Source organism: Mirounga leonina, unplaced genomic scaffold, assembly GCF_011800145.1.
Source record: "Mirounga leonina isolate KUSES-001 unplaced genomic scaffold, KU_Mleo_1.0 Mir_91, whole genome shotgun sequence".
NCBI lineage: Eukaryota > Metazoa > Chordata > Mammalia > Carnivora > Phocidae > Mirounga > Mirounga leonina.
Window position 1 is genome coordinate 8,776,959 of NW_023270839.1, and position 25,330 is coordinate 8,802,288.

The window sequence follows — 25,330 nt, forward strand, 5'->3', positions numbered from 1 at the left end:
TTGTGTCTTTTAAAGATTTTATTTATTTATTTGAGAAAGAGACACAGAGAGAATGTGTGAGCATGAGCAGGGGGAGGAGCAGAGGGAGAGGAAGAAGCTGACACCCCACTGAGCAGGGAGCCCCACATGGGGCTGGATCCTGGGACTCTAGGATCATGACCTGAGCTGAAGGCAGCCACTTAATCGAATAAGCCACTCAGGCAGCTCTCGCTGTCTCTCTCTCTAATAAATAAATAAAATATTTTTTAAAATTTATTTATTTATTTTAGATAGAGCGACGGGGGGAGGGGCAGAGCGAAAGCGAGAGAAAGAATCTCAAGCAGACTCCTGCTGAGCACAGAGCCTGACCTCAGGCTTGATCTCAGGACCAGGAGATCATGACTGAGCCAAAACCAAGAGTCCAGTGCTCAACCTACAGAGCCACCCAGGCGCCCCTATAATGCACTTTAGAATGGACAAAAAATATGGGCGCCTGGGTGGCTCAGTCAGTTAAGCGGCTGCCTTCGGCTCAGGTCATGATCTCAGGGTCCTGGGATCAAGCCCCACGTCCTCAGGGGGGAGTCTGCTTCTCCCTCTCCCTCTCCCTCTGCCGCTCCCCCTGCACTCTCTCTGTCAAATAAATATAAAATCTAAATAACTAAATAAATAGTATGGACACAAAATAATGAGTCAAACAGCATATGATTATTAAATAACATAAGTACTATATTGCTATCCATTCTCATAGATGCTCGGTTGTAGGGCGGCACGGAATTCTCTACAACATACACCATAGCCCTTACAATGCATCTTTAACCTCCATATTAAAGGTAAGCCAGTTGCCATTCACCTCAAATCCCCAAGTCCAGTAAAGTCAATATTCACAGCAATCCTTCCAATTCTTTTTTTTTTTTTAAGATTCTATTTATTTACTTGACAGAGAGAGCACAAGCAGGGAGAGCAGCAGGTAGACAGAGAGGGAGAAGCAGGCTTCCCGCTGAGCAGGGAGCCCGATGTGGGGCTCGATCCCAGGATCCTGGGATCATGACCTGAGCTGAAGGCAGCCGCTTAAACAGCTGAGCCACCCAGGCGTCCCCTCCTTTTTTTTTTATTTTTTTTTTTTTTTTTAAGTAGGCTTCACACCCAACATGGGGCTTGAACTCATGGCCCTGAGATCAAGCGTCACATGCTCTGCTGACCGAGCCAGGCAGGTGTCCCAATCCTTCCAACTCTTAATTTATCTCTCTGTTAACTCATTTGCTATCCTATTCCAGCCCCTATGGACTTGGCAGGCTGTCTGTGGAATCTTCAGCTCCTCCTAGTTATCCTCAAGGATTCTGGCTTTGATTTGGCTGGTCAGCAATCCTTACTTTGAACTATCTTCTATAGTAAACTTACTCTAATCAACTCCGTGGGAACCATGTGTCCTGGCTTATTTTGAGGCCATGAGAGTAGTTCCATGACAGATGAGGAGACACATCAGAAAATCCTCAAGAATCCTGGCATAAATTGCCCCAATTATAAATAAGAAATAAAACAGTGGTGTAATCTAGAAATGGAAATAACGTAAAAAATAACAAAGAGATATCACCAAATAATTTAAGTCCAGTTACAAAACCGCTGCATAACAATAAACTGGATAGTCTTTGTTTTATTTACTAGGTACTTAGCACATAGTAGGTGCTTTAAAAATACTTGTTGAATGTCAATAAATAAACTCTACCAAGGGCAGATTTAAAGGATTTGTACTTAAGATATATTACAAATCAATTAGACATCATCAAAAATTTTCTCAGTACTTAAATTAGTCACCGAAGGATCCCTTCCCTGGGAATAGCCTACAAAGCGGGGAAGGATTATTATCTGACTGAAATAACGTAAAGTATGAAGTTATCAGAATGGAATTAGGTCCTAAAATTACCCAAGTCCCCACAAGAAAGAAAAAGTACATAATTTCTAAAGAGGATGGAGAAATTAAAATCTATCTTTTAAACATTTCACTTGTGCTTGGCTTCCCATACATTCTTGTCTCTTTTCTTCTCTGGCTCCCTGGCACTGTGGAAAGGGCACTTCCTTGAGCTAAGATCTGGTCTGGGGAACCTCTTGAAAAGTCACTTAACCTCCCTTGGTCTTAGTTTCCTTATCTGAAAAGTGAAAGATTTGGAGATGATCCCTCTGGCCCTTGGAATTCCAGCCCCCAAAGTCCTTGCTAGTCTACTTATTGCTCTTCTTCAAGGTTCTTCCTGAAGGTTCTGACCATGTTTCTATCATAGGTTGTCAGTTACCTCTATTGTCTGATGTACTTCAATCCCTGCTGCCTATTCCTCCAAACACTTGCCTCTACAACTTAACTCTTTCTTTCCCATCACTCTGATTTGTTTACCTTTTTAGTGGCCTGGGATGATAATATATTTTTTTTGCCTTTCTCATCATGCTTCCCTCTCACCATACTGTTTTTACCAGACCTCCACCCTTTGTTGATTTTCTTTCAAATGACCAACCTGAGGATCTCCAGAACTTTAGAAAATTGTTCCTATAATTTCTCCCTGGAAAACACAGGCACTCACATGTTCTTCCCTGCCCCCACCCCAGCCTTCTTCCACAGTTAGAGGCTCATGGCCCTTCCCCCACAACCTCCCTTTTCTGTTCCACTGCCTTGGACTCTTCACAAACTCCATTTCTCCTCTATTTAACATGGGTAACATGGAGAAATGAAGGAGAGCAAAAAGAATAAATTCTATCCTTCCTCTTACGAATGTTTAAATTCCTGCCATCCATTGCAGAATGAACTCTGAAAAGGAACACCAGACAAGCCTCAGTCTGAATGACCCTCCTTGATCTTCACTCCCTCCCTTTGCCCCTAAAACACCATGGCAACTGCCACCTGAAAGAGGCCAGGCGGAAATCATCTAATAAGACCAGAGACTGTTTGCCGATGCTTTCTTATTTAGCCAATTTTTGCAAAGGGTGTTTTTCCCGTACTCTTTATTGCCTTACTCCCTGAATGCTAGCAAGACAAAGAACATGTGGTAGTATATGGAGTTTTGGGAACTATAATTTGTTGTAGATATTTACTTGTAGGTCTTGAAATTTTGTTTAAGATTTTTTTTTTTTTTAATTCATTTGAGACACAGAGATACAGAGAGAGAGAGCATGAGCAGGGAGAGAGGCAGAGGGAGAGGGAGAAGCAGGCTCCCCGCTGAGCAGGAAGCCTTACGCAGGGCTCGATCCCAGGACGCTGGGATCATGACCTGAGCCGAAGGCAGACGCTTAACCATCTGAGCCACCCAGGCGCCCCTGAAATTTTGTTTAGAAGTTAGACGTTTAAGTCATCCCCCAGGTTTGCAGCCAGAAAGTGAAATCTGTAACAGAGGCAGAGATCAGTATCATTGTGAGCAAAACACAGGCAATGCCAATCAGGCATTGCTGGAGGAAATTTCAACCTGCCATTTATCAGCTAATTATGAACTAAGCCTCAGTTTTCTCATTTGTAAAATGGCGTGTTCTGCATGTCTAAGATGATAATTATATAATGTTTCTTTATAAAGTTCTTCCACGGGTTGCGGTGCCTGGGTGGTGTGGTCGGGTAAGAGTCAGACTCTTGGTTTCAGCTCAGGTTGTTATCTCAGGGTCATGGGATCAACTGCGCTGCGCGCCCTCCCCTCCAGCTCCGCACTCAGTGGGAAGTCGGCTTGGGCTTCTCTCTACCTCTCCCTCTACCCCTCCTCACATGCTCTCACACACACATTCTCTCTCTCTCAAATAAATAATTTTTAAAGTTATTTTAAGGGTTAAATGAGATTATGTATTCAAAGGGTGTGGCACACAGAATGTATTTAAACTATGATTACTGTTATCAAGAGAAATGTTACGTGCCTTTCAGGGCACCTGGGTGGCTCCGTTGGTTAAGTGTCCGACTCTTGATTTCAGCTCAGGTCTTGATCTCAGGGTCATGAGTTCAAGCCCTAAAAAATAAAAATAAATAAAAATAGGGGTACCTGGGTGGCACAGTCGGTTAAGTGTCTGATTCTTGGTTTCTACTCACGTCGTGATTGAGGGTTTGTAAGATTGAGCCCCACATCCAGCTCCACACTGAGCACAGAGTCTGCTTAAGATTCTCTCCCTCTCCCTCTGCCGCTCCCCTCCTCTAAAATAAATAAATAAATAAATCTTTTAAAAAATAAAGAAAAAAGAATGTTACGTTCCTTACTAGATTCCGAGCTTAGTTCTCTTGCAATTAAAATCAAATTCCTCATAGGATTCTAATTCTTTGGAAGATAGAGGATCTGCCTCTACAACACCTGCTCTTCTACAAACTAGAAAAAAAGAGGAATGCTTAGAGCAGTGTATAGAAGAGGCCTTGAATAAAATGCCAAAAATTTGCTAGGCCCCCCACATGACTATAGTTTTTAGGACAAAAGCCACTATGAGTTTATTTATTTATTTATTTTTTTAAAGATTTTATTTATTCATTTGAGACACAGAGATACAGATACAGAGAGAGAGCATGAGCAGGGAGAGAGGCAGAGGGAGAGGGAGAAGCAGGCTCCTCGCTGAGCCAGGAGCCCGATGTGGGGCTCGATCCCAGGACCCTGGGATCATGACCTGAGCTGAAGGCAGATGCTTAACCGACTGAGCCCCCCACTATGAGTTTAGAAACGCTTTTGACTTAAAAGTATATTAATCCCAACAACATCAACAAACATTTGGCCAGCAGGAGTATACACTTTTGAGACATGTTATATATTCTGGCCACAGGCTGGGCTCCCGTCATGAGTAACATGGAGTCCCGGCAACACTGCAGTTCCCTAGGAATCTAGAGCCCCTGGTTTAGAAACCACCAGTCAAGCACAAATGTCTAAAGCTTGACTCTGCAAAAGAACCATTTAAGAGTTTATTAAAAATCTTAGGCCCCACCCCCCCGGAGATTCGGATTGAGTAAATCAGGGATAGAGACCAGGAATATGAATTTTCCATAACTCCCCAAGTGATGACAGTGAGTCCAGTGGAGCATGTGGTGCTCTAGGAATTAGCATTCCTGACTGGCTCCTCCTCTTTCTTCTGAGGATCTCATTCCAATCACCTTTTCTTTGTTCCTCACAGTTCAGGGCTTCTTCCCCCCATACCCTCACCCCCCAGTACAAGAGAAGGATTTATTTGCTTCTAAAACCAGGACTTCTTTAACTGGAGTGTTGTGCTGACATCACAAAACAATGTGTAGGAAAATCTCTGAGAGTCAAACAGAATGACTAACTTTCTTTAAAGAGCAACAACATATCTTTGCTTTTTGAGGACTTAATTTTGACACTAAAAATACCTTTACATCCATTTTAACTAATTCAGAGGCAACCTGTGTTCACAAATGAAGGATACAGAGATTATACTCAAGTGGTCTGGCTTGAAAATTGGCTCTGTGATGTAAACACCTCAATAGTACTTTAAGCTATTCCTAAAGAGAGAAAAAAATTATTAGGCTAATAGCCAACAGAAAAGCTAACATAGAAAATGTTGATAAAATTAGAAAATAGCATAAGAAGGAACCACAAAGCTAGAGGAAAGAGCCCATCTTCACCACCAGCTCACCCCAACCAGAATATTCCCCCAGAGCCTCCCAGGCTCCTACACATTGGAAGGAACTGGGGGTAGGGTGCCAGGATAAGTCCCTTTTTCCTACCCTTTATTATCTTCAGTGCCCTCAAGTGCTTCTTCAATTTCTTGGGAACCTAAGCGCTTAGTTTACAAGGTCAAAAGATCATGGAACATTTTCCAAAAATTAAATCATCAATTGAAGAATGAAAAGTGTTGTTTTAATATTCTCTTCTGCTATTAAGTCAGTCACTCTCTCTCTCTCTTTCTCTCTCTCATTTCTCTCTCCTCCTTTCATTTTCTCGCTCTTTCTCTCCCTCTCTCTCTCTCCTTCCCCTCCCCTCTCCACTTCACCACACACAGAAACCCCTTTTCAAAGGGGCTTTTTTCCAACTCAGTGAAGTAAAGTCTTTGCCCCTTTGTGGGGAAGGCTCATTAACATTCCCACAGCAGCATCTCTTCAAGGATTTTACTTTTGTAACTCTGTGGGGAGGTCAAGAGGCCACAGTGGAGAGGTAAAAGGAAAAAAATGGTAAATGGGGGAGGGCGGAAGAAAGGAGAGGAGGGGAAAGAGCCCTTCCTTTCACAATAAGGCCAGCAAGAAGAAGGGAGGGAGAAAAAATAGGAAAAGACAAGACAGACAAGACCCCGGAAGGACATGAATTTTGGACTCCCAAATCTGCCCTCGGACATCAGAGACTCCTGAGAAAAGCAGAAAGCTATATGCTCTCTTGTTTCTTTTCCTCAAAAAGGAAGTAAATGATGGAAACAGTGGGCTGAGAGAGACAGGACCCAGTCTATTCCACTGAGAAATTAGAAGCTTCCCTGGCTTCAGTGTTCTCATTTCCCCACAACAGCGTGTCTGGCCCAGAGAAGTTAACAGGATGAATCAGACAATGTCAGCAAGAGTTCCAAGGGTGGAACACGAGGGAGCCACCCAGGGTCCTGACCCCGAAGGATGGGGAAAATAATGGAGATTCAGTGAACTCCAAAGCAAAGATCAGAGTGCTTCCCAAACCCCTTCAGATGTGGGTACCTGCCTTGTTTCTCACCAGCAACCTTCTGACCATCTGTTGTCTCTCTCTCCCTTTCTTAATATTGTCACACCAGCCTGGATCCGGGTCAGGGAAGAAACCAAGGGAACTTCCAGTTTGCACCGAACGCTGTGAGTGAACTTTGTTTTATTCTTCACCGAAGACGCAGCCATCAGATATTTACAGCCCTGAGCTCCAAAAAGGAAAAGAATTTCCACTTTCCTAACTGATGGTGTCTCAGATGCTCTCTCATCTCAGCCAGGAGAGTAAAAGGTAAATAAGTCCAGGAGAAGAGGACTCGTGCATCATAGTGAGGAGATAGGGCACATCTGGTTATTCTACGCCCAGGAGCGCAGTATGGCCAGAAGTTAAAGAACAATAAATGAATCACCCTTAATGTGCAGGCTGAGCAGGAGACAACTGGTTTGTGGCCAAATGATGTATTTTAGAGATGGAGACATTTTTAAAGGGCAAATATGATATCCACAAGGAAATTATTTCCATAAAATCCCTGACATTTGTTTTCAGCCTCTGAAAACACAAGACCACTTGAGAACTTACTACAGAGAGCTCACCCATTCACCCAAGAGACCATTACACTGTTAGAAAGTTCCTTCATATTGAGCTGGAAGTGCCTCCTTGTAGCTTCCAGTCTGAAGTCCCACAGAATCATCTACATCATCTTCTCAGAGCTGGCATACCTTCAGCCCCAGGAGCTGGACAGGAGCAGGAGAAACAGAAAAGCCAGGAACTCTGTTGCTATTTTAACTGGGATTCCTTAAGATCAATCACTTTTTTTTTTTTTCATGCTAGGAGCCTGGTGGCATACTGTACCTTTAATAATATAGAGGGAAAAAATGTTAGCCTGCTGTCAGATGGACCTGTCTGTATTACATCAGAGCTGTGCAACCTTGGATAGGTTACTTAACCTCACTGATCCTTTTGCTTACCTATAAAGAGAATCATCTATAAATAGGAGTAGTCAAACCTGCTGTGCTAATCTTAGAGTTGTAATGCTCAAAATATGTCACGTACATGAAAATATCCTATATGTTATGAAGAGCTCTCTATATATTAAGTTTTACTGTAATGACTGTCCATCTTCATCTTTTTGGCAGCCTTTCATATCCCCATTTTTGACTGGCGGTAGCTGACTTCTTGGCCTCATAATCAGGATATACGGAAAAGTTCTTATTTCAGCTTTATACCCCAGACACAGTCGCATCATCAAACAAGGTGGCATAGAATCGTGAGAGAACCAAAAAGCACTGTGAGGACCTTGGATGAAGAGTTAGAGAGATAAGCAGGGACATTTTCTGAACAGACAGCACAGGGAGAGGCCGGAGCCCTGGCAGTGAGGAGAGGGTTAAATCCTTCCCCTCTGCAGTACAAAAGAAAAGAGTGTGCGGAAAGATTAGGATTTTTGCTTTTACAATGGGAGCTGCAGAAGCGTAGGGAAGAAGCTGAAGAAAAAAAAAGGGGGCGTCTCCCCTTTAAAGACTTGCAGAGATTGAGAGAGAAAGAGAGAGAGAGAGAGAGAGAGAGAGTCAGGGACAGAGAATCGGAGAGAGCGCGGGCCAGTCTGTCTGTCTGTCTCTGGGAAGGGAGAGCGTCTCTGCTTCACAGTGATTAGCACTGGGGGAGAGGCATCCGTTGGCTTCAGACCCAAGGAGAGACCAGACCAGGTCACCCCGGTTAGGACTCAGTGAGCTTTGCCCCTCCCTACCCCACCTCCACCCGGGAATGTCTCGGCGAAAGCAGCGGAAACCCCAACAGTTAATCTCGGACTGCGAAGGTCCCAGCGCGTCTGAGAACGGTGGGTGCCTGGGGAGGGGTGCGGGAGCCCTGAGTCCCAGCCCGTGTGGGTCAGGCCAGGGCAAGGGAGGGCACCCGGGCCACGGGTGAAGCCAGGGGAGGACTTGGTCACTGGGGGTGTGAAGGAATTGGATGCAGGGAGCAAGTAGTAAGGCGTTGACCGGTGCTGGGGAGAAGCCCCCGCTTGGCTTTTCGCAGGATTGATTCTGTTTGTGTTCTCCTTGTTTTTCTCCGAATGAAATGGAGTTTTCAGACTGGCTCTGTCTCCCCACGCACGAGTTTTCTCCCCGGGCCCCCCTTTGCGCACTGGTCTTTGTGCCGTTGCTAAGTAACCTCCTCAGACCTGGGGGCCGGCTCTTAGGGGTGGGATTCCCCCCCTTTTCTTTCCGGAGAGTTGGGTTGCAGGAGGATGAATTGGATAAACGTGAAGGTTGCCCTGAGGGAGAAGAGAAAAAAGTTTCTCATTGTTGGGCTGAGCGGAGAACAGATCAGAGCTCCCAGAGGGAGAGAGCTAATGTCGGTCAGATGCAGCCTGGTTTGGGGTGCGGAGCCATGTCACCTGGGGTAGAGACCGGAGGGCTTAGGTTTGTGCTTCAAGGGAGGCCAAGCTAAAACAAACAAACAAACAAACAAACAAACACAAAAAACACAAAAAACAAGTATGAGTCAACATACTTGCATCTTTTTTTTTTTTAAGATTTTATTTATTTATTGGAGAGAGAGAATGAGAGAGTGAGAGAGCACATGAGAGGGGGGAGGGTCAGAGGGAGAAGCAGGCTCCCCGCCGAGCAGGGAGCCCGATGCGGGACTCGATCCCGGGACTCCAGGATCATGACCTGAGCCGAAGGCAGTCGCTTAACCGACTGAGCCACCCAGGCACCCCCTTGCATCTGTTTTTAAAGTAACAGATTTTCTGGGGCCCCTGGCTGGCTCAGTCTAAAGAGCATGCAATGCTTGCTCTTGAGGTCGTGAGTTTGAGTCCTGCATTGAGTGTAGCAATTACTTAAAAAGAATTAAATAAACTTAAAAAAAAATAAAGGAACAGGTTTTCTCTATGAAGGGGGGAGGGTATTTCCTGTGTTCTTAGAGCAGTCCAGGACGTGGTGGATAGTGAAGCAACGAGGGTATTGAAAAGTGACATTGCCCAAAGTCTCAGAAACAGTGAGAGGCACTGTCAGGACCAAAATCTAGGATTCCTGAGGCTCAGGGCTGGTGGTGCTCACTCTGCTACATTAGGGTTTTTCAAACTTGCTTGATTGTAGATCCGGGCTAGAGTCTGGGAATCTCTATCTTTGCAAGGGATCAGGTAGTTCTAGGATCAAGCAAGTTTTGGACATACTGCTATGGCTATATACATTCATGCTGTGAAAGTCTGGAAGTCCTGCCTCAGGGATAAGCTATTTAGCAAACAGTTGATCCACCCAACAGTGTAGTGTAGTACTAGGAACAAAGGTTCTGAAGCCAGACTTCCAGGATTCAAATCCTGGTTCCACCACTTGGTTAGCTGTGCAACTTTGGTTTACTTTGCCTCTCTGTGCTGTTTCCTCATCTGTGAAACACTAGCTACCTCCTTAGGCTATTGTGAAAATCAGAGTGAGTTAATATGTGTAAAGCACTTGGAAAAATAAATAGCATAAATAAGTGTCGTATGGTAGTCCCTAACAGAAATAAGTACTTAATACGTGTGAGTATTGTTAGTACATATGAGGACATTGGCACTTCCTGCAAGGGCTGAAATATGTCCAAAGCTCAGGAACCTCTTGGCGAACTTTAGTATTTCTCTAGGAGACGTGTGCTATGGAAAGCTCTAGCTAGGATACTGTATTTGTAGTGACTAAAATGAAGTTATGGATTCAACTTACCTTTCCACCTGTTGTAAAAAAAAAAAAAAAAATGACCTGAGATTAAATCAGTGCTCCATGTGCTAAGGAACAGCCTTAACAGACATATTGTGTTTTGGATAGAACACATTCTCCTCAAGTCACTGCCTTGCTGGGATCCCACTGTGCCCATATTTAGAGGTTCATGGTGGTGGCATCCTTCCCTCCTGGGACACATTCGCCCTCCTTAATGCTGCTGCAGGCCGGATGTTTCCTCCTCAGGCTCTACAGGAGACTTCCCGTTGCCTCACAGTCCTGCTCCCCTGCTGGCTGGATTGTGGAACAATGCTGAAACACCCCCTGCCTCCAACCGCCCCCCCAAAAAAACAACCTCTCCTCTCCTCTTCTCTCCCCACACCTCCCAAGTCTGCTCACCCACAGCCCACACCACTGCTGATGAAGAGCCTGTGAGGGAGTCAAAAGAAACTTTTCACCACTGCCCTGAGTGGATTCTCAAGCCCCTTGAGCTGTAGCTCCCACTTGGGGCGGCGAACACTCCGGGGCATGGGGATGCTGCTACAGAGTTGTCCCCGTAGAAACCGTGCAGGCTCTAATCCAATGGCGGCAAGACATTTGAGCTGGAATTTTGCCTTTGAGCCATAAAAGTCAGAAACATAAATGAGAGGAGCAAGAAGGCAGCAGTAACCTCTTAAGGTCTGCTTTAAGAAAGCTGAAGGGTTTCCTGATCAGAATTCTCCTGGGAGAATTCTGAGAGAAAGATCCTGGGCTACTTGCATGACCCGGAGTGTCACTGGGTCACATCTGGAGATGAGGTGGCTGTCTCTGATCAAATCTAAAATTCCTTCCTGCTCTTACAAGATAGATAGATTTCCTACTCCTTCCTTTTCCATTGGTAGAGTTCTTATTTGCTTACATGATCTTCAGACCCCTGACTTTTCTTTCTACCCCAGAAGACATTTTCTTGTTCTGCATGTGCCCAAATTAGGTGGTGGTGGTGGGGGGGGACTCTATGTTCATCCTCTGGTGTCCCTGTGAAACTATGGGCATCCCTCAGGAATATCAGCAGACATTTATTTAGCAGGTGAGGGTGTCTCCAAGGTTTTCAGGAGCCCTTGCCTTCTTTTAAGCAATGTTTACCATATGTGACAAGCAAATGCTGAGCCTTTGTTGCACATTTATAAGCCTCATCTCTGCGGTGACCTAAGATGTCGCCAAGAAACAGTCTGAAAAGACCTGTTTTCTAGCCCTGTTTTTGTTCAGCTTCCCTGACCAGAACACCAAAAACCTAACAGAATAGTTATTGCACATAAGTGATGAGAAGGAAATAGTCTATTTACTTAAAAACTCTGGAGAGAAAAAAAATTTTCTCTCCCCCTACAGAGTCTAGAAATCTGGATTAGAGAACATAAGGGATGTGACTAGGGAAAATGTAAACTCGTACATCTGGGAAATAAAGGAAACGATCAGAAACCCAGATATTTAGTGAGAAGGAGAAATCAGGACAACAGCCAAACAGATCTAGAGGGAGAAATGGAAGCTGGCAGACATCAAGAGCAGCAAAAGGAGAAGGAAGGCAAAAAGAGAGTTTTGAGGGTTCTGTTCGTCTTCGTATCTGGAAGTAGAGAACATAATCCCTCAGGGTATGGAGCCCAAGCTTTTCAGCCCTTAGTAACCCTGGGTCAAAAAGAAAACATCTCTGTGTAGATAGAAAGTAACTCAGCTGGGGTGCCATATAGAGCACTGGATCAGGAAGCAGAAAAGCTGGCTTTTATTTTTATTTATTTATTTATTTTTAAAGATTTTATTTATTTGACATGGAGAGACACAGCGAGAGAGGGAACACAAGCAGGGGGAGGGGGAGAGGGGGAAGCAGGCTTCCCACCAAGCAGGGAGCCCAATGTGGGGCTTGATCCCAGGACCCTGGGATCATGACCTGAGCCGAAGGCAGACGCTTAACGACTGAGCCACCCAGGCGCCCCGAAAACCTGGTTTTTAATCCAGCTTGGACTTTGAAGCTAGGTGACCTTGGGTGGGGCCATTCTTCTTCCAGGGCTTCAGTGTTTGGCCTTTATTTTTTTATTTTTATTTTTATTTATTTATTTATTTTTAAAGATTTTATTCATTCATTTGACAGGGAGAGAGAGAGAGAGAGCACAAGCAGAGGGAGTGGCAGACAGAGGGAGAGGGAGCAGGCTCCCCGCTGAGTAGAGAACCCAATGTGGGGCTAGATTCCAGGACCCCAGGATCACGACCTGAGCCACCCAGGTGCCCCTATTTTTTTATTTTTAAAAGATTTTATTTATTGGGGTGCCTGGGTGGCTCAGTCGTTAAGCGTCTGCCTTCAGCTCAGGTCATGATCCCAGCGTCCTAGGATCGAGCCCTGCATCGGGCTCCCTGCTCAGTGGGGAGCCTGCTTCTCCCTCTCCCACTCCCCTGCTTGTGTTCCCTCTCTCGCTGTGTCTCTCCCTGTCAAATAAATAAATAAAATCTTTAAAAAAAAAAAAGATTTTATTTATTTATTTATTTGAGAGAGCGAGCATGAGCGGGGTGAGGGGCAGAGGGAGAAGAAGAAGCAGACTCCCCACTGAACAGGGAGCCTGAGGCGGGCTCAGTCCCAGGACCCCGAGATCATGACCTGAGCTCAAGTCAGACACTTAATCGACTGAGCCCCCCAGGTGCCCCAGCATTTGGCCTTTAAATAATACACTCCTCGGTAATATTTGTGGAGCATTTACTATCTGTCAGGTACTATGCTAGGCCCTGTATGCATTTCCTCTTGTTTATTCCTCCCAACTCCACTATTATTACCTCCATTAAAATTTTTTTTAAGATTTTATTTATTGGGGTGCCTGAGTGGCTCAGTCGTTGGGCGTCTGCCTTAGGCTCAGGTCATGATCTCAGGGTCCTGGGATTGAGCCCCGCATCGGGCTCCCTGCTCGGCGGGGAAGCCTGCCTCTCCCTCTCCCACTCCCCCTGCTTGTGTTCCTGCTCTCGCTATCTCTCTCTCTCTGTCAAATAAATAAATAAAATCTTTTAAAAAAAGACTTTATTTATTTGTCAGAGAAAGCGAGCGCAAGAGTGCACAAGCAGGGGAAGCAGCAGAAGGAGAGGGAGAAGCAGACTCCCCGCTGAGCAAAGAGCCCAACGTGGGACTAGATCCCAGAACCCTGGGACCATGACCTGAGCCGAAGGCAGATGCTTAACCGACTGAGTCACCCAGGCATCCCCCCATTTACTACACATTTTTGAATGTGTAGTAAAACATACATAACAAAATTTACCATTTTAACCATCTGTAAGCATATAACTCAGTGACATTCAGTATATTCACAGTGTTATGTAACCATTACCAATATCCATCTCTAGAACTCTTTCATCCTGCAAAACTGCAACCCTATACCCATTAAACAATAACTCCCCATTCCCCTCTCTCTCAGTGCCTAGCAATCACCATTCTATTTTCTGTCACTATGAAGTTACCAATTCTAGATACCTCATGTAAAGGAATCATACACTTTGTCCTTTTGTGTCTGGCTTGTTGCACTTAGCATGTTTTCAAGGTTCCTCCATGTTGTAGCCTGTCTAAGAATTGCATTCCCTTTTGAAGCTATACCCCCATTTTAAAGAGAAACCCAAGCCTTAGAGAAATAGAGAAACTTTCCCAAGATCACAAAGATTAGAAAGTGCTGGGACGAGAACTCGGGCCTGTTTGCTTCAGAGCTGGTAATCTTAATCACTTTGCTCAGAGGGTCAGATCTCAGTCCCTTCCAGCAGCAAAAGCGTATGCATTCCTGGCTAAATGCTGAGTCTTTCAATGTCAGAAAAATGTCTCTTTAAAAACCTTTTCGGTGTTTGATCTAAGATATTCCTGTTCTGGAAACAAATATATTTTTCTCACTTAGCACCCCATGTAAACATACCTCAGCACGCCTGTTTGCCTACAATGTTGCATAGGCCATGGGTGCATTACTAGGTGTGGGTAGCAAAGGAGTGAGTATGTGTATGTATTTAGGAGAGAGGCGTGATGCAGAGAACATGGGACATTTCCCCCTTAGAAGTAGTCTATAGCAACAGTAGCAGCAGTTACAGAATCGATTCATAATTATGGAAACTATTAGTGTTGGACCAACACTAACAGTAAGTTTAAGCAGGTGCTTACATAGTGTGCTTTGTTTCTTCAATAGCTGGACGATGCTCGAACTCTGCGTGGAACAAACCTTTATCTTAAAATTAGAAGCATGGCTCAAGATGCACGTATTCTGGTTAAGGCAATACAGTCGCTTAAATTCACAGTCAGGTCTAAATCATAGCAAATTCTGGCAGACAGTCTGTCCTTTGCTGTCCTGCCCACCGCTCCCTTGCGGTGTATTCAATAAACTTCTATCTCCTTTCAAAAAAAAAAAAAAAATTCTGTCCATGGAAGCTGGACACAAGAGAGCTAACCTGTGGCTGTGGGCAGAGGAGAGAGGGAGCCTGACAGGAAGATCTGGCATTGAGCAGCTGGTTTCGCCACTGTCTAAATTTTGTCCAGGTTGAGGGCAGGTAAGATGTGAGGAGCAGGACAGAAGGTTTACTGCGAAGAGCAGTCGCCCGAAAGCTACTGTGGTTCTCATCCTTGGCTGGACATTGGGATCACCTGAGGAATTTTATAAACATACTGATACCTGGATGCCACCCTCAGGGATTCTAAATTCATTGATCTAGGGTGTGGCCTGGATATCGGGATTTTTAAAGGCTCTGCTGGTAATTTTTTAAAAGATTTTATTTATTTATTTGACAGAGAGAGACACAGCGAGAGAGGGAACACAAGCAGGGGGAGTGGGAGAGGGAGAAGCAGACTCCCCGCGGAGCAGGGAGCCCAACGGGACGCCGGGGTGGCTCAGTCGGTTAAGTGTCTGCCTTCATCTCAGGTCATGATCTTGGGGTCCTGGGATCGAGTCCTGCCGGTAATTTTGATGGGCAGCAAAGTTTGAGAACCACTTGTTCAACTACTATCCTGCTGTGCACTCCCTACCCATTTTTCTCTTTGTTCTCCCTAGCCACGCGCTCCAAAGCCTAGAGCAGCAGTTTAGAGAGCTACCTGGTTTCCTTTTTCCTTGTCATTTCTGCTCTTTATAAATTTAAACAAGCATGTCCAGGTCTTAGTCTCCACGTCCATCCCAGACTTTGTGTGTGACCCAGGATAGCTTACCTCACCTTATCTGCTATCTAGGGACACGGTTACCAGCTTAGTTTATTCCTGTGTTTATGACTTCATTCCTGTCTGCCTAAGAATCCTGCCCCCCTTTTCAGGAGAGGCAGTGAGTGCAAAGTGCTGAGAAAGAGAGGGTTCCTCTTACAGGTGGCTGTTGATCCGTCACCTTTCAGCAGGGACTAAATTTACCTTAAAGAAGAGTGCAGATCGAATTACACATCAGAAAGCAAGTTTCATTAAAGAGCAAGAAAGGGGACAGTGTTTCCCAGGAGAAGATGAAAAGAAAAGGATTTCTTTTCTTGTCGGAAGAGTTGACAAAACAGCAACTTGATATCAAATGTTCAATGCTAATTAACAAATGCTCAGTAGAAAGCCTCCATCTCATTCCCTCTCCCTTGCTGAGGCCAGAGAGCAAATGGCAGGTGGGAGCTACACAGGGCTCTTTCTCTAGCATTAGAGAAGCCTTACAATGTTGATGTGCTTGAGAAAGCACTGGACAGGAGTCGAAATTCCAAATGTTTGCCTCACTGAATTACAGTGTGAACTTGAAAAAGTCACTTCATGTCTCCAAGCTTCAATTTCCGTATGTGTAAAAATAAACAATACCACACTAACCCGTCACCTTCCATAATTGAAATAGATTCCCCTCTCCCTCACCGTAAGGGTCCGGCCTGAAAGCACGGAGCTCATCTGTTTCAGAGCCATCCTTTATAACGTTACGATACTCATGATTATTTGAAGTTTCTAAATATAATTCAGTAAAATGTTCTCATTTTAAAAAGATGGCAAGGGGCGCCTGGGTGGCTCAGTCGTTAAGCGTCTGCCTTCAGCTCAGGTCATGATCCCGGGGTCCTGAGATCGAGCCCTGCATCGTGCTCCCTGCTCTGTGGGGAGTCTGCTTCTCCCTCTCCCACTCCCCCTGCTTGTGTTCCCTCTCTCGCTGTTTCTCTCTCTGTCAGAAAATAAATAAAATCTTTAAAAGAAAAAAAAAGATGGCAAAATTTGCGTTCAAAAGTGAAGTGGATGTTGCCAGTATTAGGTAGTTTTATCTCCATCCAAAAAAGGCTCCTTAATGTTGGCATATGCCCATGATATTAATCAACGTCTTACCTCAGAAATTAATAAGCAGGTTAATAAGCAACATGAAACACTGATCTAATTTTAGTATACGCATATTTTAGGTTATTTTGACTGTTTTGCCATTGACAATGTCAATTCTCTAATCCATAATATTTAAAGTCCCGTATGTTCATATTAACATGATTTGTCGAGTTTTTCAAGTTTTTGTCACCACAGTATTTCTCTGAGAAAGATAACATAGCTACAATATTACCACTTTACAAAAAGGAAAATGGTTGCATGATTGACCACTGTCAGGCAAGGACAGAACTGGGATTAGCACAAGGTGGGTTTACTGATGCCCAAGCGAACCGCAAAACTAAGTGACTGGGGGGCAATTCCTGTAAGTAAGATAAACTCCTTCAGGAAGTGGAAAACCTATGAAGACACATTTCAAGGTAGAAAGGGACTGCAGGGTATCTGGTCTAAGAGACATCTCAGCCCTACTTATCTTCTCTGAAGGGGAGGTGGCCTCTGTGGCGGTGAGCTGGTGTTAAGTCATTTCTAGGCATTCAAACCAGATTGGGGCTGAAAGGGCTTTTGGCACTGAGAGGCTGTCTGGTAGCTCCCACTGCATTTTCCCCATTGTTTCAGGAATTCCCCTCCCCCCAGGTTAGAGCTAGGTGGGCCTCTAGGCCCCTGCAGGCCGGCATCTCCCCAACCTCCACAGTCCTTAATAGTGACAGCGTGCAGTGTTGTTGCAAGAGAAGGGCAATGGAGGAAGAAGACGGGCAGGGAAGAGAGTACTAAAGAGGAGATGGCTCCTTGAATAAGCACGAGCTCCATAAATCAGGTGTGGGCCGGGTGATCTGGGGGGTAACTTGCATTCGGCTATTCTGCGGGAGGAGGGGCGGGGAGTAAAGGGGCTCAGTGTTCCGTAGAGAGGGGTCCTGAAATGACTTCCTTGGAAATTCTACCTTGCAGCCTCCCACCCTGAGAAACGTCTTTTGTGGATAGGGATGGGGGTAGGGTGGGAATAAAGGTGAGGAAGACTGGACAAAACTTGGGGTATTTGGGGGTGCGTGTTTTGATGAGGGATGGATGTTCCGGGCTCCCTCAGACCTCTGAGATCAGACCATCCTCTCTGGAGTCCACGTTTTCCAGGCTCAGTAGATCTTTTATCCAAAGAAAAATAAGAGAAGCCTCTCGCTTTGCTCTATTGAGCAGGGCTGGGTTTCCCACTGTGTCCCCATGAGCCTGAGGGGGGTGGGGGCAGGTCTGGGCAAAGACATCTGGAGAAGGGGGGAGCTGGCAGAGTGCAAGGGAAGGTGGACCCCCACCACGTCCCACAAGCACCTGTCACTGAGCCTCCGGCAACCTGCTAGGCTCTGGGCTCCGGCCCCACACACCCACCTCCCACTCCCCGCTCCCGCCCGGCTCCCGAGCAGCTCCTCCCCCATCTCCCCTCTCCCAGCTTTCTCGCTCCAGCTCCTCCCCTCCTCCGTGCCTCCCCGCTCCCCTCCCCCTCCTCCGCGGCTCCCTGCCCCCGCCGCCGCTGCCGCCGATCTCCATCTCCGCAGTCTGGGCCGCTGGGCGCAGAGGCTGCCGCAGCCCCGGCGGCCACCGCCGCCTCCCCCAATCCCGCTACCTATTGTCTCCCACTCTACCCGGCCCTCCACCTCCCCCACAACCATGGCGCACGAAACCGGGAGGAGCTCTCGTCTCGGGGGGCCCTGCGGGGAGCCGGCGGAGCTTGGAGGTGCGGTAGGGCCCTGCCCCGGCAGGGGTGGGGGCGGAGGGGACGCGCGCGGGGTAAGGGACTTTCGGCGGACGGGATGAAATGCACGATTCTCTGCCTAGGACCCCCTCCTCACGCCTGTTCCTTGCGCCCGCGGTGGCCCGGGGTTGGGGGGGTGGGGGACGGACTAGGGAAGGCAGAAGCTTGAGCTTGCCTGCCCCTCCCCACCCCCCCTACCCTGGGGTGTTTCGCGTCCGGGCCGGTCAAGACTGAGCTCGATGCTTCTGCGTGGCCTGATGGTGAGCTCATCTCCCCGCCCCCCACAAGCGGTTACTGGGCTCGTTGTTAATTAGAGCCTTCGCAGGCCCATCCCAACCGCACCACCCACGCTCTCTCCTTGTCTTCTCCCTAGGTGATGCTAGCGAGGAGGACCACCCCCAAGTCTGTGCCAAGTGCTGCGCACAATTCACTGACCCAACTGAATTCCTCGCCCACCAGAATGCATGTTCTACTGACCCCCCTGTAATGGTGATAATTGGGGCCCAGGAGAACCCCCACAACTCTTCGACCTCTTCTGAATCCCGGGCGGAGGGCCAAAATAGTTCCCAGGTCATGGAGGCAGAGCACAGCAACCCCCCGGATTCTGGGTCTTCAGTGCCCACAGATCCCTCCTGGGGCCCAGAGCGGAGAGTAGAGGAGTCTGCGGGGCACTTCCTGGTCGCTGCCACAGGTACAGCAGCTGGGGGAGGCGGGGGCCTGATCTTGGCGAGTCCCAAGCTGGGCGCTACCCCATTACCTCCAGAATCTACCCCTGCACCGCCCCCTCCTCCTCCTCCACCCCCGCCCCCAGGGGTAGGCAGCGGCCACTTGAACATCCCTCTGATCTTGGAAGAGCTCCGGGTGTTGCAGCAGCGCCAGATCCACCAGATGCAGATGACTGAGCAAATCTGCCGCCAGGTGCTGCTGCTTGGCTCCTTAGGCCAGACAGTGGGCACCCCTGCCAGTCCCTCAGAGTTACCTGGGACGGGGACTGCCTCCTCCACCAAGCCCCTGCTTCCCCTCTTCAGCCCCATCAAGCCCGTCCAAACCAGCAAGACGCTGGCACCTTCCTCCTCCTCTTCTTCCTCCTCGGGGGCAGAAACGCCCAAGCAGGCTTTCTTTCATCTTTACCATCCGCTGGGGTCACAGCACCCTTTCTCTGCCGGAGGGGTTGGGCGAAGCCACAAACCCACCCCTGCCCCCTCCCCAGCCCTGCCTGGCAGCACAGATCAGCTGATGGCCTCACCTCATCTGGCATTCCCAGGCACCACGGGACTATTGGCAGCACAGTGTCTCGGGGCAGCTCGAGGCCTTGAGGCTACTGCCTCCCCAGGGCTCCTGAAGCCAAAGAATGGAAGTGGCGAGCTGGGCTACGGGGAAGTGATGGGTCCCTTGGAGAAGCCCGGTGGGCGGCACAAGTGCCGCTTCTGTGCCAAAGTATTTGGCAGTGACAGTGCCCTGCAGATCCACCTGCGTTCCCACACGGGTGAGAGGCCCTATAAGTGTAACGTCTGTGGCAACCGCTTTACCACCCGCGGCAACCTCAAAGTGCATTTTCACCGGCATCGCGAGAAGTACCCGCACGTGCAGATGAACCCTCACCCGGTGCCCGAGCACCTAGACTACGTCATCACCAGCAGCGGCCTGCCCTATGGAATGTCCGTGCCGCCAGAGAAGGCCGAGGAGGAGGTGGCCGTGCCCGGTGGAGGCGTGGAACGCAAGCCCCTGGTGGCCTCCACCGCAGCACTCAGCGCCACCGAGAGCCTCACGCTGCTGTCCACCGGCGCGGGCGCAGCCGCGGCTCCTGCGCTGCCTGCTTTCAACAAGTTTGTGCTCATGAAGGCAGTAGAGCCAAAGAGCAAAGCTGATGAAAATACCCCTCCGGGGAGTGAGGGCTCAGCCATCACCGGGGTGGCAGAAGGTGGCACGGCAGCCCGAATGCAGCTGAGTAAGCTGGTGACTTCGCTCCCCAGCTGGGCGCTGCTTACCAACCACTTTAAGTCCACAGGGAGCTTCCCCTTCCCCTACGTGCTGGAGCCCCTGGGGGCCTCACCCTCCGAGACCTCGAAGCTGCAGCAACTGGTAGAAAAGATTGACCGGCAAGGAGCTGTGGCAGTGGCCTCTAGCGCCTCGGGAGCCCCCGCCACCTCGGCGCCCGCGAGCTCGTCCGCCGCCTCGTCGGGACCTAACCAGTGTGTCATCTGCCTCCGGGTGCTGAGCTGTCCCCGCGCGCTGCGCCTGCACTATGGGCAACACGGAGGTGAGCGGCCCTTCAAATGCAAAGTGTGTGGCCGAGCTTTCTCCACCCGGGGCAACCTGCGCGCACATTTCGTGGGCCACAAGGCCAGCCCAGCCGCCCGGGCCCAGAACTCGTGCCCCATCTGCCAGAAGAAGTTCACCAACGCTGTCACTCTGCAGCAGCACGTTCGGATGCACCTGGGGGGCCAGATCCCCAACGGTGGTACCACGCTCGCCGAAGGCGGGGGAGCTGCCCCGGAAAATGGCGCTGAGCAGCCCACAGTCTCGGGCCCGGGGAGCTTCCCCCAGCAGCCGTCCCAGCAGCCGTCCCCGGAAGAGGAGTTGTCTGAAGAGGAGGAGGAGGACGAGGAAGAGGAGGAAGATGTGACTGATGAAGATTCCCTGGCAGGGAGAGGCTCAGAGAGTGGAGGCGAGAAGGCAATATCCGTGCGAGGTGACTCAGAAGAGGCTTCGGGGGCGGAGGAGGAAGTGGGGACCGTGGGGACAGCGGCGGCGGCGGCGGCAGTAGCCAACGCTGGGAAGGAGATGGAAAGCAATGAGAAAGTGATTCAACAGCCTTCCCTGCCGCCGCCGCCGCCTCCGCCGCCTCCGCCGCCTCCACCGCCGGCCGACAGCCTGGATCAAACACAGCCCATGGAGCAGGGAGGCGGTGATGTTGCCGGAGGCATGGAAGCGGGGGCCAGAGCGGAGAGGAGCTCGAGCCCAACGGCAGCACTCAGCCGGGAAGGGGAAGGCAGCGGCAGCGCCTCGGTGGAGCTGAGCATGCAGGAGGCCATGAGAAAGGAGCCGGGCGAGAGCAGTAGCAGAAAGGCCTGCGAGGTGTGTGGTCAGAGCTTTGCCACGCAGGCAGCCCTGGAGGAGCATCAGAAGACCCACCCCAAGGAGGGGCCGCTCTTCACTTGTGTTTTCTGCAGGCAGAGCTTTCTCGAGCGGGCTATCCTCAAGAAGCATATGCTGCTGGCTCACCACCAGGTACAACCCTTTGCCCCCCACGGCCCTCAGAATATTGCTGCTCTTTCCTTGGTCCCAGGCTGCTCACCTTCCATCACTTCCCCGGGGCTCTCCCCCTTTCCCCGAAAAGATGACCCCACGATCCCATGAGCCTGTTTTTCTGTACCTGCTGCCCCTTGACCCAGGGAGCAGAAACCGAGAGCTCTGTAGAAGGACCTCTAAGATGTATTTGTCTTTTTCTCTGAGTCCTTCTGTGATACCTCCCTAGTGGCTTTTTTCTAGTCCCCGAGCTTGGAAATAGTTGTGCTCACAGGGGGATGGTCCCCTGATGAATTTTTCTTCCCTCTTCACTCGTTGTACCTGAGGAAAATAGATTCTCTACAGCTTTCACCTTCCCAAGGGGAACCCTCTCCAGCTTCCCTGGGGTGACCCTTCTCCCCTCTCCTTTCTTCCTCTCCCTTTCCCTTTGGCAGGTGCACCTGAGCACCCACATTTGGAATTGCAGCCCAGCCCGAAGGGGCCGGCAGCTGTCTCTGGAGGGCCCAGTGCCACTCCTCTCTGGTGACCAGGTCAACCTGCAGGACTTCCTATCCCAGGACATTCCTGTCCAACTGGTGAGGGTAGGTCCCCTGTCTTTCTGGAACCAGTACACAGCTTTCCTGTCAAGTGACCTGCCCACCAAGCCCCGGAGTTCCGGCTCCGCCTCCACTACCACTTTAGGCCTGGCGCCATCAGTGCTCTTTGGCCCGGGAATTGTGGCTGGGAACGTGCCTCCGGCAATGGGATCCAGAGAGGCCAAGGAGAAGAGAGCCCCCCTCTTCCTATTTCGGTCTCCTGCATCCAGGGCAGTGCCTAAGAAGCCCACCATAGAAGAAAAGTAGCAAACTGTATATTCCTTCTTTTCCCTGCTCCAGAAGGTGCCAGCAGTGAAGACACAACAATATCTGTATCTGGCGGCCCGGCCCTACGGGGTAGGGGGAAATGAAGGGCGTATAGAACATTCTTCCCAGTACATTCCCGTTCAGGCGAAGGTGTTGGCTGGTCAATATGCCAAGACACCTCCAGCTTCTCCTATTCCTTCATCATGGCCTCTCAAAGTTAGGAAACAAGCAGATGTCTTGCCAACAGGTCTCCCGTGGGATATTTTGGGAACTGCGAAGCTCATATCTTTAAGAAGCATCATTGGTGGGGGGGGGGGTTGAAAGAGTAATGATGGAGAGTTGAAGAGTGTTGCTAAAGCATAGGGCTTGCTGGGAACCTATGCGATTAAGAAAAGGGCATGGTGTGAGGGAGGGGACCTCCGATTCTTGACTGGATGGGTCTCATGAATGTTCTTTTGGACTATTAGTGACTTGCTGTGTAGCACTGCACCACAGGTCATAGGGGATTTCCTAGCACTAGTGTGCTTCTAGTTTTAGATAACTCCCTCCTTATTCCCTGGCCCCTTGGATTTTCCTTGTCTTCCTTTCTCAAGGCCTATTTCCTCCCCCATTTTGCCTGTCTATGGACCAGGGCTTATGTCTTTGCCACTGTCTGGGTCTTAGAGTCCCAGACTTTGGGAGACGAGCTCTAGGTGGTGTCCTCCCTGCCTCCGTCTTGTAATGAGATGTAGTATTTACTCTTAACATAGGATCATTTGGAACAGGAGTTCTGAGGAGGAGAGAGTGAGAGTTCTGCTACTGACTGACTTGAATGATGGTTTCTCCTCCAAAGGTATATAGGCTCCAGAGCTTCCTAACATAGTAAAATGTGAAGAGCAGACAAGGGACATGCTAGTGTCTTTCCCTTTTCATTAAAAGTGTTTTAACCAAATATTTGTGTGTTTTTCCTTATTTCGTGATTAAATAGCCAGCTGGGGTGTGATATGGGCATTCCCTAACATTGAGATTCCCTTCCCACCTACATCTCCTGCCAAAGCTGAACATATGGTGTTGAAATATTTAATTTATTCAGCCTTGTCCTAAAACAACCTCCAGTGAATGTGATTTCCCTGTGGAAATGGAGTTTATGTTCTCAAAAAGTAAAGGATTTGTCCATTGTGTGCATTCATTGTCTAGATTTTGTTCTTTGCCCAGAACTTTCCACCACCAGGCTTTTGTGGGGTCTTTTTTTGTTTGTTTTGTTTGGAGGTTGGAAGCTGTTTCTTTGTCTTTCCTGAACCCCAGGCTAGCCTACCTGATCTGCAGAACCAAGATGAATTAATCTTTATGATCCTTGAGATCTGATGTTATAAACAGGAAAAAAAAGTAATTCAACACTAATAATTTCTACCAGCGGGATAATTTAAAGGAAGATTCTTAGCAGAGGAAGTACGTGTGGAGTGGGGGTGTGAAATGAAACATAGACATTTTTTACCTTGTCTCTCCACGACTTGGTGAGGTTTAGATTTGACTCTAAGACCTTGTTTTTTTAGAGAACAGTCCCCAGAATTTTTTTATAATATCACTGAATCTTAGTGCTACATGGATGGGGCTGGTAAAATGGTTTGCCCAAAGTCACTCAGCCAATTAGTGGCAGACTTGGATTAAGGAACCCAGTGATCAGGGACAGTGCTTGTTTCCTGCTACACCATTTAAGATTCCTGATGTGAGACCGGCTGGAAGACCGAAAGGAGGAGGTGAGTAAACCTATTCTTGGCTCAATCCAAAGTAAAGAACCGTTTGATTCTAGTTGCCCCCACTAGGGCAGTACAGGTCCCCTTTAAAAGGTCCTGGTGAATAGGAATACAGGGGAATCTTGTGAAGTCAACTGGGGAAGAAACAGCTTCTGCCTCTTTAATTCCTAGCAAAGCTTTGTAAATCTTTTTCTCCTTTCAGCCTACGGAAGGAGGTAGGTCACCAATCCTATTCCATTTACCTCCCTTACCCCCACTGGACATAGATAATGCCATTTAACTAATTAAAGTAGACTTGCCCTCTCTTTATATGCCAGTTCCCATTATGGTAACAGCTATTGGTAAGGCTTTGACTCATGGATACTTCTTTGGGCAGGTCCGCACTGCGCCTGACTCCCCACACCCCTTCTTCATTGCTCTACTTTATTTTCCCTTCTGTCTCCTTTTTATTCTTTTTATTCTCCTGTCCTGCTTTTTCTTCTTTGTTGACCTCTCTTATCTGACAGCTTTAATTTTTTTTTCTTTTCTCTCATCACCTTTATTCTGTCTCTTAGAGCCTTTAGTTTCTTCCGTCTATAGCCCCTCCAATCCTCACCCTCAGCCTCCCATTTCTCACTCTCAATCACTTTTCATCTGATCATCTTTTCAGAAGGTGAATTAACTCTAACTTGCTGGAACAAGAATGTAAATAAATGTGGCTTGCAAAACATACATATAGTGGATCCAGTTCAAACTGGATGGATGCAAAGCATCACTATTATAAGGCAGATTTGCTCATTCATTCAGTTAATTTCTGAGGATTTATTTTGTTTCAGAGACCAAGTGTTGGGCGGGTCCAAAAGTAAGTAAGACACTTCTGCCCCTATGGGAGCTCAGTCTAGGATGAAGAAAAATATAAACATTTTTATATGGTGGTGGTAGTAAATAGTATGATAGATGCAAACAATGGCCTGCAGGTTCCCAGAGAGGGAAATAACTCATAATGCAAAGATGGAGAAGGGGGAGAGGGTGTACGATTCTCTTGAATTCAGTTTTCATAATAACCACTCAAATATATTAATAATCCATTCAACAACCTCAGGACCAATGCAGTTATCATTTAAGAACCTATGTAAGATATGCCAAGTCCCCTTTGGCAGATACAGAGGTGTGTTGCTTTAGAGGTTCCCCTTTACAGAAGAACTGGCTACCCAGCTGCAAGAAGCCTGATACACTGACATC

General features: G+C 48.1%; 1 protein-coding gene across 2 annotated transcripts; it reads left to right on the forward strand.

Moving 5' to 3' along the window:
- Positions 1–8,129: 8,129 nt before the first annotated feature.
- SALL2 (spalt like transcription factor 2) lies at positions 8,130–23,301 on the forward strand. 2 transcript variants are annotated; one of them, XM_034994160.1, is made up of 3 exons: positions 8,130–8,415; positions 18,659–21,516; positions 21,969–23,301. In XM_034994160.1, the coding sequence occupies exons 1-3, from the start codon at positions 8,343–8,345 to the stop codon at positions 22,374–22,376; spliced, it is 3,339 nt and encodes a 1,112-aa protein (XP_034850051.1). In that variant the 5' UTR covers positions 8,130–8,342; the 3' UTR covers positions 22,377–23,301. The 2 variants fall into 2 exon arrangements, with proteins under 2 accessions (XP_034850051.1, XP_034850052.1); XM_034994161.1 differs by lacking the exon at positions 8,130–8,415 and adding an exon at positions 18,098–18,267.
- The last annotated feature ends 2,029 nt before the right edge of the window (positions 23,302–25,330 follow it).

Bases quoted from the DNA above. Each gene is read 5' to 3' on its own strand.
- SALL2 (XM_034994160.1), top strand. From the start codon at position 8,343: ATGTCTCGGCGAAAGCAGCGGAAACCCCAACAGTTAATCTCGGACTGC. The intron at 8,416-18,658 runs GTGGGTGCCTGG...TCTTCTCCCTAG, and splicing joins TCCCAGCGCGTCTGAGAACG to GTGATGCTAGCGAGGAGGAC. The intron at 21,517-21,968 runs GTACAACCCTTT...TCCCTTTGGCAG, and splicing joins TGCTGCTGGCTCACCACCAG to GTGCACCTGAGCACCCACAT.